General features: G+C 43.9%; 2 protein-coding genes across 2 annotated transcripts in view; one reads left to right on the top strand and one right to left on the bottom strand.

Moving 5' to 3' along the window:
* ATP8B1 (ATPase phospholipid transporting 8B1) overlaps positions 1-6,703 on the bottom strand; it is a 70,517-nt gene extending 63,814 nt beyond the window's left edge. The window contains exon 1 of the mRNA XM_077936457.1: positions 6,335-6,703. The gene's annotated coding sequence lies outside the window, so the exon portion shown is untranslated. The remainder of the gene's footprint in view (positions 1-6,334) is intronic.
* The window catches only part of LOC114606318 (E3 ubiquitin-protein ligase NEDD4-like), a 206,256-nt gene continuing 197,617 nt past the window's right edge, over positions 6,178-14,816 (top strand). The window contains exons 1-3 of the mRNA XM_077935896.1: positions 6,178-6,190; positions 6,684-6,828; positions 10,014-10,074. Of these exons, the coding sequence (XP_077792022.1) occupies positions 6,178-6,190; positions 6,684-6,828; positions 10,014-10,074 (219 nt within the window). The remainder of the gene's footprint in view (positions 6,191-6,683; positions 6,829-10,013; positions 10,075-14,816) is intronic.

Raw genomic sequence — 14,816 nt, 5'->3', positions numbered from 1 at the left:
TATACGATGTTTCATTATGGACATGTCTGTGTGCAGTGTTATGCATGACCAAACAATGTACATATTGAATATATCCTGCTAAATTTCCAGGTGACTGGAAGACAAGAGAGTAAGCTTGCTTTCTTAAATGGAAACTTTGTTGGTTTCTCTCCAGTGCAGTATCACACCAGCTACACAGATTAACCCTTGGGATTCTTAACATTCAAACACTAGTTTTCCAGTGCAGATTAAGACAGGATTAAGCAACAGGAACAGAGAACAGAAATGATGTATATATGTCTGCTTATGATTGTATTCTGAAGGGGGAAATATTCTGTGACCAAGGAAGCTCAAGGAGTTGTTCTGTCATGATGTTGCAAGCCTGGTTAGCGGTGCGGCAAGATGACAGGTTCTGAGAGGAGAGAGAGAGAGATACGATTGCATTGAGAATTCATTAGGTGAAGGTGGAATGGGATGAATTTGGACTAATTGGTCTGGGTGAAAGGAGACTCTGATTGGCCAGAGGTTCTAGTTACTTGAGAGTTAACTGCCGGTTGAGGGAGAGGTAGTTGAGATTTTGTCAGCTAAGGAGTTTGGGGGAGAATGGATTTGATGAGGGTAATGTGAAAAATAGACCAGAGATGAGCTGAGGAGAAATATTGAGGCCTGAATTGAATACAGTGGTACCTCAGGTTAAGTACTTACCGTATTTTTTGCACCATAACACTCACTTTTTTCCTCCTAGAAACTAAGGGGAAATGTCTGTGTGTGTTATGGAGGGAATGCCTACAGGTGGCATGCCTACGGATTTTCCTCCTCTAAAAACTATGTGCGTGTTATGGTCGGGTGCGTGTTATAGAGCGAAAAATACGGTAATTCGTTCCGGAGGTCCGTACTTAACCTGAAACTGTTCTTAACCTGAAGCACCACTTTAGCTAATGGGCCCTCCTGCTGCCGCCGCGCCACCGGAGCACGATTTCTGTTCTCATCCTGAAGCAAAGTTCTTAACCTGAAGCACTATTTCTGGGTTAGCGGAGTCTGTAACCTGAAGCGTATGTAACCTGAAGCGTATGTAACCTGAGGTACCACTGTACCCAGTTTCTTATTAATACCTTTTTTGGTGAAGACCTGGAGAAGGGAGCCAGTGACTGAGTTGGTCCAAACAGCTGCCCTGTGTACCAGAGGAAAGTGACACCAGCGGGTTTTTAAAATCTTCCTGAACTACCCAAACAGTCAGGAATACAGCTAGAGGAGTTTTGGGGTACAGAGGCAGATTGTCCCCAATAGCTGGACAGGGCTGTGGGAGTATTTGGTCAGGGTGGAGGTATAAGGGCCTGAGGTAAAAGCCACTTGGAGGCTGGTGTCAGCAACAGTGTCTCCCGAGTCTTCAGAAACTGTCAACTAGCACCTTTATGATCCCAATATAAATATTCCCTTGTGTACCTAATATTCCTTTAATAAACCAACCATCTTAGTGTAAAGTTTATCCTGTCTCTAGCAATTGGTGTCAACCTAAGCTACCAGGTGGTTCTGAAAGCATTCTGAGTGAACTGATGGCACCAGAAAATTTAAGAAGTGCAGATACCTCTGCTTCTCTTTACTCACAAGTGAGGCCGGGGGAACTGAGTATCCCTGACAATAGTAAAAATGTGGTTTCTTTTTAAATCCCAATGCAGGACTTATAATGTGTTCAGAGCTGACGTGGGCTGCCTCAGCTTATTAAGTCAATATATGCACAAGTCTTTTATTTAACCATAGATTTTACATTTTCAATTTCGACTCCCTTCCCCCTCTTTCTGCAGTTCCTTACATTTATTTTCGTCCTTTCCTGCATACTCCTAATTGCCTTATTCTTTTAATCGTCTACAGTATTCTATATATATCTTATATATACACTGGTACCTCGGGTTAAGTACTTAATTCTTTCCAGAGGTCTGTTCTTAACCTGAAACTGTTCTTAACCTGAAGCACCACTTTAGCTAATGGGGCCTCCCGCTGCTGCCGCACGATTTCTGTTCTCATTCTGAAGCAAAGTTCTTAACCCGAGGTACTATTTCTGGGTTAGCGGAGTCTGTAACCTGAAGCGTATGTAACCTGAAGCGTATGTAACCCGAGGTACCACTGTATATTTAAAACTACAGGTTTTTTTTACAACAATCCTGCCAATGTCTTGATCTGTTTACAGTTTGTAAATATTCAATAAACCACTTCCATTCCTTTCTTAAAAAATTGTTATCTTGATTTCTTCTCCCCCTAGTAAGTTTCATCATTTCTGCATATTCCATTAGCTTCTGTATCCAGTTGTTGGGAAGATATATATGCATGAGTCTTTTCCCACACATGTAGCCTGTTCACTATAACCTGAAGCTGAACAGGAAAGTTTCATTAACCACAGTTTAGTGTTGCTCCAAACTGGGAAACTATGGTCACCAGCTTCAAAACAAGCCGGGCTCTTAAACCATGGTTTAAAGTTGATGAAAGATCCTGGCTCCTTCTGTAGCTGGTGACTATAGTTTACCACAGGAGTGTGAAACTATGGCTAATTAGAGGCTTCCTAGTTTAATCACAGCTCGTGCCAATGGAAGCAAAAGGCTCGTACATACCTTGGCTTACTAAGACAAAGTGGCTTACGATAGAGCTAACAGCTGGTCTATTTTCCTACTCCGCATACAAACTCAAAAAACAGTAACATTAATTGGGTATGGAGAGGTGCTTCAAATGGTTTAAACAAGCAAGTTAACAAAACAAAACAAAATCCCTGAACAGCCACAAACTATTATTCCTTATCCTCTCTGTTTCAGGTGCAATACGAACTATGCCAGCCCAAATTATTCTAAAGGAATCTGAAAGAAGCTGCCACATGGAGTCATTTTACAAGCAAATACCCCAGAGACAAGCAAGTAGCCTGTAGCCACATAGACAAGAGGAAGTAAATTTTTGCTCTGCCCCTTCAAACTTCACTGATGTTGTTTGATGGAAAATAACCCACTTTCGCTTCGGAACAGTACTTTGTGTTTACATGCCATGTCTACCATGGAAAGATCTAAAGCTCTGGGCAAACAGTGCACATATTTGAAGAAGGATGCTCTGAATTCTGGAGTAAAGGGTGGAATCTCCAGACTAACCACACTCTGCAGTCTGGTTGTGACCTGCTTGAATTCCTGCTCTAGTGAATCACTTATAGATATTCGGTGTTGTTCTGGCCCAAGCAATATCCAACCAGGAAGGGGTCATTTTTATCTACCACACCTGGAACACGTATTTCAATCACAGAATAAAGGTTAAAGCACATAACAAGCATAGCTAATGCCCAAGGCAAGCAGCCTACTCACACTTTCTTGGAAATAGATGACATTAAGCACAGGGAGACTTATTTCCAAGTAAACATTCTAAGGAACAAGCTATTAGCCGATTCTTGCATCGCAAGCGGTTGAGTTAGATGATCCTCAGGGTTCTTTCGAGCTCTACAATTCAATTATACTATCTGCACCATGCACCTCAACACCACATTCAAGGAAGATCCATGCCAGTAGTACGTACATTGAACTAACAATATTTTCTGTTTTTTAGTTGCAGCATCCCAAATAGTGAAATCCCTCCCTAGAGAGATTTGGCTAGTTATTAGAAGCTGCTTTTGGGGTCGATTGCAGATATAGGAGCTCTTAAATCAACTGGTTTCCGTACAGGTGACTCTCAGCTTACATGGAGGTTACGTTCTAGGGACTGTACGTAAAATCCAAATTGTGTACAGTGGTACCTTAGGTTACAGACACTTCAGGTTACATATGCTTCAGGTTACAGACTCCGCTAACCCAGAAATAGTACCTCGGGTTAAGAACTTTGCTTCAGGATGAGAACAGAAATCGTGCTCCGGTGGCGCAGTGGCAGCAAGAGGCCCCCTTAGCTAAAGTGGTACCTCAGGTTAAGAACAGTTTCAGGTTAAGAATGGACCTTCGGAACGAATTAAGTTCTTAACCTGAGGTACCACTGTATAGTCAAAACATTGGGTTCAAAGGCTGGTGGGATACCCAAAGCCTTTTCCCTCCAAATGCCTATGCCCATTCCATCCTCTTTATTTTACCCAGCACATAAAGACAAAGACAAGCTCCTACCACAGAAATACTCTTTTCCTAGGGGCCACCTGCCTAATCTTTAAGGCACTGAGGCTGCAGGTGACTGTCTAAGGCAGGTGTATAGCCTGCGGCTGCCCAGCTCTTGGACTCCAACTTCCTTCAGCCCCCAGCCAGTGTGGCCAATGGTTGGCGATGATGGGAGCTCCAGTCCATCAACATCTGGAGGGCCACAGGTTCCCCATCCTTGGCTGGCTGGGCCTGATTAAAGCTGGTGTGCCAAACATCAAGAGCACACCAGGCTGGAAAACGACTGCTTTCGGTATTGTGCATACCCAAAAGGATAGAGGTAGAAAATGGTGGGTTCTACTACTGTGGTACCTCGGTTTTACATACGCTTCAGGTTACAGACTCCGCTAACCCAGAAATAGTGCTTCAGGTTAAGAACTTTGCTTCAGGATGAGAACAGAAATCATGCAATGGCGGCGCAGTGGCAGCAGGAGGCCCCATTAGTTAAAGTGCTGCTTCAGGTTAAGAACAGTTTCAGGTTAAGTACGGACCTCCTGAACAAATTAAGTACTTAACCCGAGGTACCACTGTATTAGAAACTAAATAGTAAGTCCTTTCTCATTTGTCCATGGCACATAAGCAAAAAATCTGCTTTGATCCAAATTGAGAACAACAACAACCTGGCTATGTTTTAAGTCAGTGAGATGTACACAACCCCCACTGTTTGGTATCTTAATTTACCTGCTGAATACATAGGTAAATCAAGAAACTAAACAGCGTATCCGGGGCTGTGTACACCTCACCAATTTAAAACATAGCTAGGTGTTCTTCTTCTCAATTTGGATCAAAGTGGGGGTGGGGTGGAGAGAAACACATCAAAACTTTGAGCTTTGAGGTTCTTACAATCAAGCTGTATATAAACTTTATGAAATAAATAAATAGAGCACAGTATTTAATAAGAAATGACAGGACAGATATGGACAGATATTTTAATACAGTGGTACCTCGGGTTAAGAATTTAATTCGTTCTGGAGGTCCGTTCTTAACCTGAAACTGTTCTTAACCTGAGGTACCACTTTAGCTAATGAGGCCTCCCACTGCGCCGCCGCCGTGCGATTTCTGTTCTCATCCTGAAGCAAAGTTCTTAACCCGAGGTACTATTTATGGGTTAGCGGAGTCTGTAACCTGAAGCGTTTGTAACCTGAAGCATCTGTAACCCAAAGTACCACTGTAATAATAATTAATTAAATAGGCCGAAGGCAGTAAATTAGTGCCACCCTGTGTCACATTCCCAGGGGGAAAAAACTCTGAGCCCCAGATCCTCCTCCTGCAACTAACCCACAACTCTCTCCCCCTCTGCCTTTGTGTCTTCAAGCTAGAGTTCCTGCTTTCTCTGCCTCTACCTATAACTGGATATGTGCATGTGTCACTCACTGTCTTCTAACTCTGATGGGTATCTCATTCACAAACAGAGATTCACAGCTATCAGAAGACCGTCCCCCCAACAATTTCCTCCATCAGCGAACACTAGCACCAATTTTTATCTCATATCATTAACTAAGAATCCACCAAACAAATTTAACAGGCAGCCAGACATCGCTAAACATCATCTGGATCTGAATTAAGGAAAATCCATTTGAGAAGTTGTGAACGGGAAATGAAAAGGGAGGAATCTCCGAAGGCGTGGACTGCAGACATTGTTTATGTCTCCAGATCTAATTGGAGAAACAGTTAGATTTGTGAGCAGGAAAGCAAGTTGGTTGCAATATGGTCCAGAGCATGTGTGCTTTCCTGAATTTATCTGTCCACGTCCCGATTACACAGCTGAGAGATGCAAATCAAAAACCAACCCAGACATTACATGCCACATACACAACCTTGCAGAGATTGAAAAGGGGTGGGTGGGTGAAACAAACAAACAAACAACAGGAAGTGAAAAGGAAAGAATAAGACCCTCTTCAAAAACAAGGTCGGTCTTTTCGGGGGAGAGAAGGAACAGAGGAAACGAAAATGAAGTGGAAGGCTTAGGTCAGAGTCCGACCTCCGCCCAGCATCTGATACAACTTCTTGGTAGAGATATATGGGAAAGACTGGAAGAAGGGGGAGTTGTGGCGCTGTCATGCCACGGGCAGGTGAGAAGAACAAAGCCCAGGACTCTGCCCCAAGTTGTCCCCCTACCTTTGTGCTGCAACACACCTGGAGCCCCTTCCCCTTCCCCTCCCTCCGCCTCCCAACATCCCTCACGCTCCCAAACAATAGCCACCCCTTTCGCTTACCCTCTCCTCGGTGTCCAGGCAGAATCCCAAGCAGGCGGGGGATGTTTTGCTCAGCTGGCTTTCATGCTTTTCTCGGCCAGCGGCTCCCTCTCCTTCCTTCCTTCCTTCCTTTCCCCCTCCCCACACCGTTCCCCTTTTAAAACGAGCTCGCTCGCGGAGAGCCAGCCCGAGGAGTGGACAAACAAGTTTCTCAAGTTTGCTCGCTCTCTCTCTCTCTCTCTTCCTCGCTTCCTTCTCCCGGCAGCGCGCAAAACACACACAGAAAGCGAGGCGCGCGCGCCAGGTGTCTTCCTCCGCGCGGGGAGTGGAGGCGAGAGAAAAAGTCGAGTGAAACGTGGAGAGGTCTGAGGGAAGAAGAGTCTAATTGGGATACTCCTGAGAGAAAGGGAAGCCAAATTTAAAAAGGAGGCGGAGAGAGAGAGAGAGAGACACACACACACCTCTGACAAGAAGAAGCCCCGCCCCTTGCCGGAAGGCGAACACGTGACTCGCAGGTAAGGGCGCGAGCGGCTGGCGGGCACCGCCCCCTACCTACCAGCGCCGCTAAAAAAGGGCGCGGCTTGGGAGAGCGGCCGCTTCTCCAGCTGCTGCGTTTCCAGGCGCGCGCGAGAAGGCTGGGTGGGAAACAGCGCACCTGGCGCGCGCGCCGTTCCTGAGGCGAACTAAATTCGGTTCCCGGCCTTGTTCATTCAGGATTACAGTATCTGAATTTACCTTCCCCACTCCCCGCGCTATGTAAGTGGTAAACAGGCGCCTCACACGCGTCACTGTCGCCCGTTCCCAAAGAGCTTTTTTTTTTTTTAAAAAAAAAAAAGTGGTATTGCAGGTGCTTTGCAAAGAATAGGGAAGTTGTAAATCTGTAAGATGCAATCAGTATAATTGCCTGGAAATTACCTGAAAGGAAACGAAATCCCTTCTCTGTTTTGTCTTCATAAGAAAAGCTTGCTCGTCTAGTTCAGCATCCTGTTCTCAAAGTGGCCGACTTTGGGAGGCCAGTAACCAGGACCTGAGGGCAACAGTGTGGCACAGTGGTTTGGGCTAGCCATGAAGATGAAAGTAACATGTGAAGTGGGGCTTAGGTAAAGATAAAGGGACCCCTGACTGTTAGGTCCAGTCGCGGACGATTCTGGGGTTGCGGCGCTCATCTCGCTTTAATGGCCGAGGGAGCCGGCGTACAGCTTCCAGGTCATGTGGCCAGCATGACTAAGCCGCTTTTGGTGAACCAGAGCAGTGCATGGAAACACCGTTTACCTTCCCGCCGGAGTGGTACCTATTTATCTACTTGCACTTTGATGTGCTTTCGAACTGCTAGGTTGGCAGGAGCAGGGACTGAGCAACGAGAGCTCACCCTGTCGCGAGGATTCGAACCGCCAACCTTATGTTTGGCAAGCCCAAGGCTCAGTGGTTTAACCCACAGCATCACCCACTTATTTCTCTATGACTCCTTCCATGTGCCCACTAGGAGTTCTAACTTGCCCTTGTCTCAAACTCCATCACTCCAGCTATGACAAACTACATTGAATCTAGCGGCAGGTTTTTTTTAAAAAAACTGCTAGCACATTTGCAAAGCTAAGCAGGGTCTGGTACGGTTTCAAATTGGATGGGAGGTGTCGCACATTGAGATTTTTACATTGGAGGTTGGACTAGATGACAGGAGTCTCTTCCAACTCTATGATTATGTCAAACTCAGGGTAAGATCCTAACACCACATAGCTGGGAAGAAGCCCCACTGAATTCACTAAGTCTTGTTTCTGAGATGCAGCCTGCTTCTGGTACTGTATGGGTTGGGCGTCTTTTCTGAAGTGAAAGCAAGTCAACTTTCCTAACAGGATCCATTCAACCCTTGGGTGTGCCCAGCTTTTCTCTTTGGGTTTTGTTTGTTCAGCTGCACAAACATCAAAGAATGAAGTCTTCTGGGTCTGGTGATCTCGTTTATCGGTTCCTGCAACTTTGTCCTATTGGGCTTTCCATTGCCACACCTTAAGCCTGTGTCCTTTATCCAGAACCTTACTGCCAAAATCATTCACCTCAAAGTTCAGACCATGTGGCACCCCTCTTTAAACCCATACCCCGGTTCTCTCTCTGCATGCAGCCTAACAACCAAACAATGTCCTTTCTTCAACACCCTCCATACTTTGCTCCCCTTATAGTAAGGTTACTAGATTTTTTTCAAAGAATCCGGGGACACTTCTTTTTTTGAAAAGAAAAGAAAGTGATTTTTAAAAAACATTTTTTAAAAAAAGAAGTAATATCTTCTCTTCTGGGTTTCCTCTGTCACGCGGCCTTCCTCTGGGCCCTGGCCTGTTCTCTTGGAGCGCTATCTGCCATGGAGTAGTCTTGGGTCGGGCTTGGGCTCGGCCACGTGTCCTTGCCCTCCCAGTGCTCTCCTACCTCTCTTTCTCAGCAGCGGTGACAGCAGCAGCGCGGCAAGGTCGAGGCTCCCCTCTTTTTTCTCCTTCCTCTTTCTCTCTCTCCTCCTCCTCCTTTCCTCAATCTCCCTGCATCGGTTCCAGGGTTTTTACTGGCCCTGGAGCGCCGCTGGGCAGTCAGCCAGGTGGCCGGGCGCTCTCGCTCCTGGCTTGATTTGGGTCATGGAGGGGGGGTCAGTGGTTCCCCCAGTTGACGCGCCGGGCAGCCCCAGTTCCCCCTCAGCAGCGGCAGTCTCAGCAGCCCAGAGCCAGCCTGGTAGCACAGTTGGCGCTGGCTGGCTTCAGGAGCTGCTCGCTGCTGTGGCACCTGCCATTTTGCCTCGCCGGAAGTCGCCATATAATGTGTCTTGTGCCGTTGAACCAATCACACAACTTCCATTCCCTACTAATAAATCTACAACACTTAAAATATAAATCTGGGGACATTAAATGAAATCCGGGGACATTCTGGGGACGGATTTTGTCCAGGGACAGATTTGTAAATCCGGGGACTGTCCCTGGGAAACGGGGACGTCTGGTAACCATACCTTATAGCTCTTCCCTCATAGCTCAGTTGGTTAGAGTGTGGTGCTGAAACACCAAGGTTACAGATTCAATCCTGGTATGGGAGAGCTGCATATTGCAGGGGGTTGGACTAGATGATCCTCAGGATCCCTTCCAACTCTATGATTCTATGATATCTCAGTATATTAAATGGTTTAGAAATGATTTCAGATAAAATAGACAAATGACCACTGTCTGCTACCCTCACTCTTGCTGCTCCTTTGGTTGTTTGGAACACCCTCCCAGAACACCTATGCAATGTCATTTCTTCCGTCACATTCCTCCTCAAAACCTATGCCTTCCAGGAAACCTTTGTCTTAACTTACTGTGCCTCATCCTTCGAGGGAAACTGTGCTTAAGTAAAAGCAATTGCATTTGCACATTCTCTTCCATTGTTTAATGCTTCAGTCTCCTCCCTCTAATTTTGATAGTCTTTCCCACTATCAGAAAGTAAATCGCAAAACTTCTCGGTGAATAAACCTGTATTTTTGCTTATGTTATTCCATAAAGTACTTTTACACCGGTGATGCTCTGTTAATAACTAGCAGCCTTATACCCAGCGTTGCTAGGAATTCAAAGAAACCAAAAGATCAATGCAGTTTTGAAATCAGTGGTTAAAATCAGTACAGTTTTGAACTGAATGACCTCAAATAAGTTCAGTAAGTACAGCATATGAGCAGTTTTTGTTTCTTGTTTTACTATTTCAGAAATTTCTGCAAAAAGCTTCCAAGATTCTTGAACTTCTTGGCATTCCCACCGCATGTGCAGGTAGGTGCCTATCAATGAAAAAAGATTGCTATTCTTGGAGGTAATCATTTTGGGGCTAGAGATGGGTGGGTCCACCCCCTTTATCTTCTGCCACCATCTTTCCCGCCTCTCTTTCTGCCACTTCTCTTTAACTCTCTCAATTCCCTCACACACAGCATTTTTTAATCATTGACACCTGCATGAATTAGAAAGGGCTCCATAAAATGAGATCCAGGGGAATTACTAAGCGGGCTGACAGAGGAGTGTTGTGCTCCTGCGACACCAGACATCCCTACTGAGATACTTCCCCTGCTGTAGCACTGCTTCCTGCGCCTCCACCTGCCAGTATTTTACATTCCTCTACATACAAAGCTTTATCTGCCTCCTATTTTCTTTCCTTCTCTTTCTGGGTTTGTTTGTTTGTTTTTGCCTGCTAAACTGCATGAAAGGAATTGTGTGCCTAAATGCAGACAATTCCGAGAAAAGATGTAGCAGCGTTGCTACATCTAATCCATGCAATCATTCCCCACACTTTAAATGAATGTAAATTGGACAAATTGGACGAGATGAATTTGTGCTGTTTTTCTCACACAAATATCTGAAAGACAGCCTCCTTTCCTACAGACCCTTGAGTGCTTAGATTGGCAGAGGGGCCCTCAGAGGCTCTGAGTGTGTGTGTGCGCGTGTGTGTGCGCGCGCGCATGCATCATTTGACAGGGAATTCTCTGTGGTGGCCCCTAAGCTGTAGAACTCCTTCCCCACAGAGTTGTGTCTGGCAGCTTCGTTGTACAGCTTCTGGAGAATGCTGAAGGCACACTTCTTTGCTCTGGCTTTTGACACTTGAGGTGTATATTTTTAGGACCTACGTTATCTTGTATGGTTGTAAGTCATTTTAAAACTGTTTTTAATCTTGTCTTTTAATGTTGCAACCTGCCCTGGGAACCTAGGGTGAAGGGCAGGTAATAAATAAATAACACAGAAATCCTGTTTTCGTAAGTAGTTTACTCACTTATCTATAGCCTTGCAATGAGCGTGAGCTGTCAATGTTACTGTTTCTGATTACATGATCATCTTTTTGAACACCATGATGTGGCCGATTCACCTTTTTCTTTGCAGGTTCCTTCCTTGTTTCCAAGCTATTTATAGCACCTTCCAAATGTGTCAGCACAGCATTCCCTCACCACCACCTCCAGGTGACTGGTAAATTTAGTAATGGGTTACTTAAGAGTTATTATAGCCCAGCAGTGAGGAATGTTGTGACTCTTCAAAAGGCAAATGCATGTCAGGACCAACAATGGGGGAAAGAATTCAATTCACTTCGTATTTGAAGGCAAACATCTCTCATTCGCATTTCTCAAAACAGTACGGGAAATGAGACAGCTATCTTTCACATTTCATAGCTCTCCGAATATTCCAATGTCATTCTCCAGACAAGTAATACACACACACACACACACACACACACACACACACACATGCACCTATTGAACCAAAGTGTCTACAAAAATGCACTGGCTTATGGAAAATTGCTTTACAAAAAAAAATGTATATTAGGCAAAAGTGCATACAAATATTAGGAGAAATGTGCGTTAAGATGTTGATGGATTTTCATGAGGACTTTTCTGTTTAAAAAATTATGAACAGATGTGGAAATGTGCAGAACTGAATTTAAGATTGAAAATGGAGAAACTAATAAATTAAAATTACCGTCTTGTGTATTTATATGTGTCCACTCCCTTCCAGATATTCCAGATATTTTTTAAAAAAATAAATAAATATTTATTTATTTTCCATTTAAGCATATATAATCACATCATTATTATCCACTTCACTTCTTTGGCTCTTTATTTTTTATTTTTTTTAGAAGAAGAGTTTGGATTTGATATCCCGCCTTTCATTCCCCTTCAGGAGTCTCAAAGCGGCTAACAATCTCCTTTCCCTTCCTCCCCCACAACAAACACTCTGTGAGGTGAGTGGGGCTGAGAGACTTCAAAGAAGTGTGACTGGCCCAAGGTCACCCAGCAGCTGCATGTGGAGGAGCGGAGACGCGAACCCAGTTCACCAGATTACGAGTCTACCGCTCTTAATCACTACACCACACTGGCTCTCTTCTTTGGCTCTTTAGAGCTGTCGACTTCCTTTCCTCTCACCTCTTGGCTTTCAAAAGTAACCTTTATATCACAGCATTTTATATATTTTCCAATTCTAATATAACTCATTACAAAATACCTCAAAGTTTAAATAAATGTAGAAAGGTAACAAAAATTCTCATTCCAAGTATTCAGATAACCCTACTAGTGTTGTTAATTGCTTACAATGATCTTTCAAATATTGTATAAATTACTCCAGTCTTTTTGGAATACTTTTCTTTAACTCTTTAGCATTTTCTTTAACATTTTCTTTAACTCATTATATATCATTTCCCAGAAAGCCTTTACCTCTTTACAAGTCCATCCAGATCTTGTATCCTAACTGGAGGAATTCTGTCTTGAGTAGGAGGGTCAAGACAAAGTTATTTATTGAGAGGGACACGTCAATCTCAGATCCTAGAAGACAATCTAAGGCAGGGGTAGCCAACATGGTGCCTTCTAGATAATTGGAACTACTGTGCCTTTGGCCTAAGAAAATGTTGTTGCTTCTGCTACTGCTTAGTCACTTGCAAAAGAATAATATGAGTGAATAAGGCATGTTTACAACTGTAGACTGGGAAGGATCTATGAGTTATCTAGTCCTGCTTCCCGCTATGGATTCTGAGCTAAACCCAAATCTTCCTGGTTCTCACAGCATCTGTTGGAAAATAACAACTCCTGGTTCAGGGTCGGGGGAGTCTTGATGAATAAATCTTAATGGCTAGAGGTGTTTGAGTTGGATTACTTTGCTGTTTAGCCCTTTCAGTTTGCAAACAGATTTGCAATCTGTATTATGCCTGTTTCTTCATAACTATTCTGTGGAAGTTCTCGGGATAATGTCACTCTTCCAGTGAAGTTCCTTACCTCACCATCTGGTGCTTTTGCATTAGTTTCTGCTGCTATTACTCAATCATAATCAAGAAACCGAACTCCTCCATCTTCTCAGGACCCAGGACCCAGGAATCAAAAGGCAGTCAGGATCTGATGGCAGCCAGAAGGCAGCTAGTTAGGACTCAAGAGCAGAAAGCATTCAGGGGCAGAGGGCAAACCAGAAGACAGGATTGGGGAACAACCCAGGAGTCAGGACCAAAGCGCAAGAATAGAGCACAGAGAGACCTTGTTGCTGTAACCCAAAACCCTATTATACACCTGCCTATCCAGAAAGAGCCAGCAGTCAGTTCTTGGCACCTAAGTGAAAAACTGCAGTAACATGGCTCAACACATGAGGCTGTAGTCAGCAGCTCCTGACAGTGAATGCTATTGATATAGGTAGAATCTACACACATATAAAAAAACGCTGTGAAAGTGCTTTAAAAAAAAAAACGTTTTGGAAAATACATTGAATTTGGCATAGCTCAATGTTGCCATCTAGTGTCGCATTTGTATATTGCACGTTTAAAACATTTTATTTGCAGCTGTATAGCTGAGTCCATAGTTATGCCTACGGTAGCCACTGTTTTAGTTCGCTTGTTTGCAATTTAGGCTACATTCCTGTAAACAAGGATGTCTAGGAGTAAGCTCCATTGAACACAGTGGGACTTACTTCTGAGTAAGCATGCACCTCTCTCCCAAAAATGGGCCTCATTGAAAAGGGCACTGCTGCTCCTTCACTTTTTAGCAAAATTTGCCGGGGGGCAGCTTTTCATACAGTTGACCAAGATGCCTGCCTGCACTCTCTGCATATTAGCCTTTGACTCTAGTCCAAGGGTAGCAAAACTAGAAAATCTGGGTCTGTGCTAGGCTGGAGGTGGATTTAGGTGAGCATGACTGGTTTGGGGATGCCACAACTGATGTAGAATGGAAGGTGAGAGGCACTAAATTTTGACGTTGCACAGGGTGCCACTGAAATTTGAGACTGCTAGGCTATTGGTAAGAAGTGGCTAGTGGTCACAACCCCTCCTCTACTCCAATAGCTGTTGCTGTGTTTGCCAAAAAGCTAGCTTTTGGGAGCAGAAAGGTCACCAAATATTTCTGTCTTTTCTAAAACACTAAACAGAAGGCTTCTTATTCTCAGTGAGAGTGTAGAATTCTTGCTAGACTCGTTAATGGAAGTTTTCGAGCTAATAATACTTAACTATAAATAAGGCTGTAAATTCTTCTCAGTGTGGGGGATTTCTATTTAAAAAATCCAGCTCCACAAGGTTGTTTCTTCTCAGCAAGAGACTTTCTGTAACATCTGCTTCGTGGCATGAGATTGTTTTCCCATGCATATAAATATTGTGGTGTTAAATCACGAAGTGTGTGCTGTTATTCTTAAACAAGCGTAGCACTATTCTAGTTAAAATATTATAAAATATGAGTAAATCATGTTAACAAGCATATTGTCTAAGGTGGGAGCATATTTAACCAAGTGTTGTAGCAATTTTACTTTTTTTATTTTCTCTAAGGAAGAGTTAGGCAAATCCTTAATTCTCCAACTGAAACAAAGGGAGGGTGTAATTGTGCAACACTCACTCACCTATTTTTACTGCTGGTAGTTGTGTAACGATAGGTGCCAAGCTGAACTTTTTCTGTGGTTCATTTTTGTCAATCATGGTGTCAATATATAGTGGGCATTGCTTTAATATAAAATATACCCCTCAATGAACTAACCCCGGTGCTGTTACCAGTTTGTTGGTCAAACATGACCTGGAA

This window comes from Podarcis muralis, chromosome 11 (genome assembly GCF_964188315.1).
Source record: "Podarcis muralis chromosome 11, rPodMur119.hap1.1, whole genome shotgun sequence".
Taxonomy (NCBI): domain Eukaryota; kingdom Metazoa; phylum Chordata; class Lepidosauria; order Squamata; family Lacertidae; genus Podarcis; species Podarcis muralis.
The sequence above is the reverse complement of the archived record's forward strand: the minus strand, read 5'-3'. Positions and strand labels throughout refer to the sequence as shown.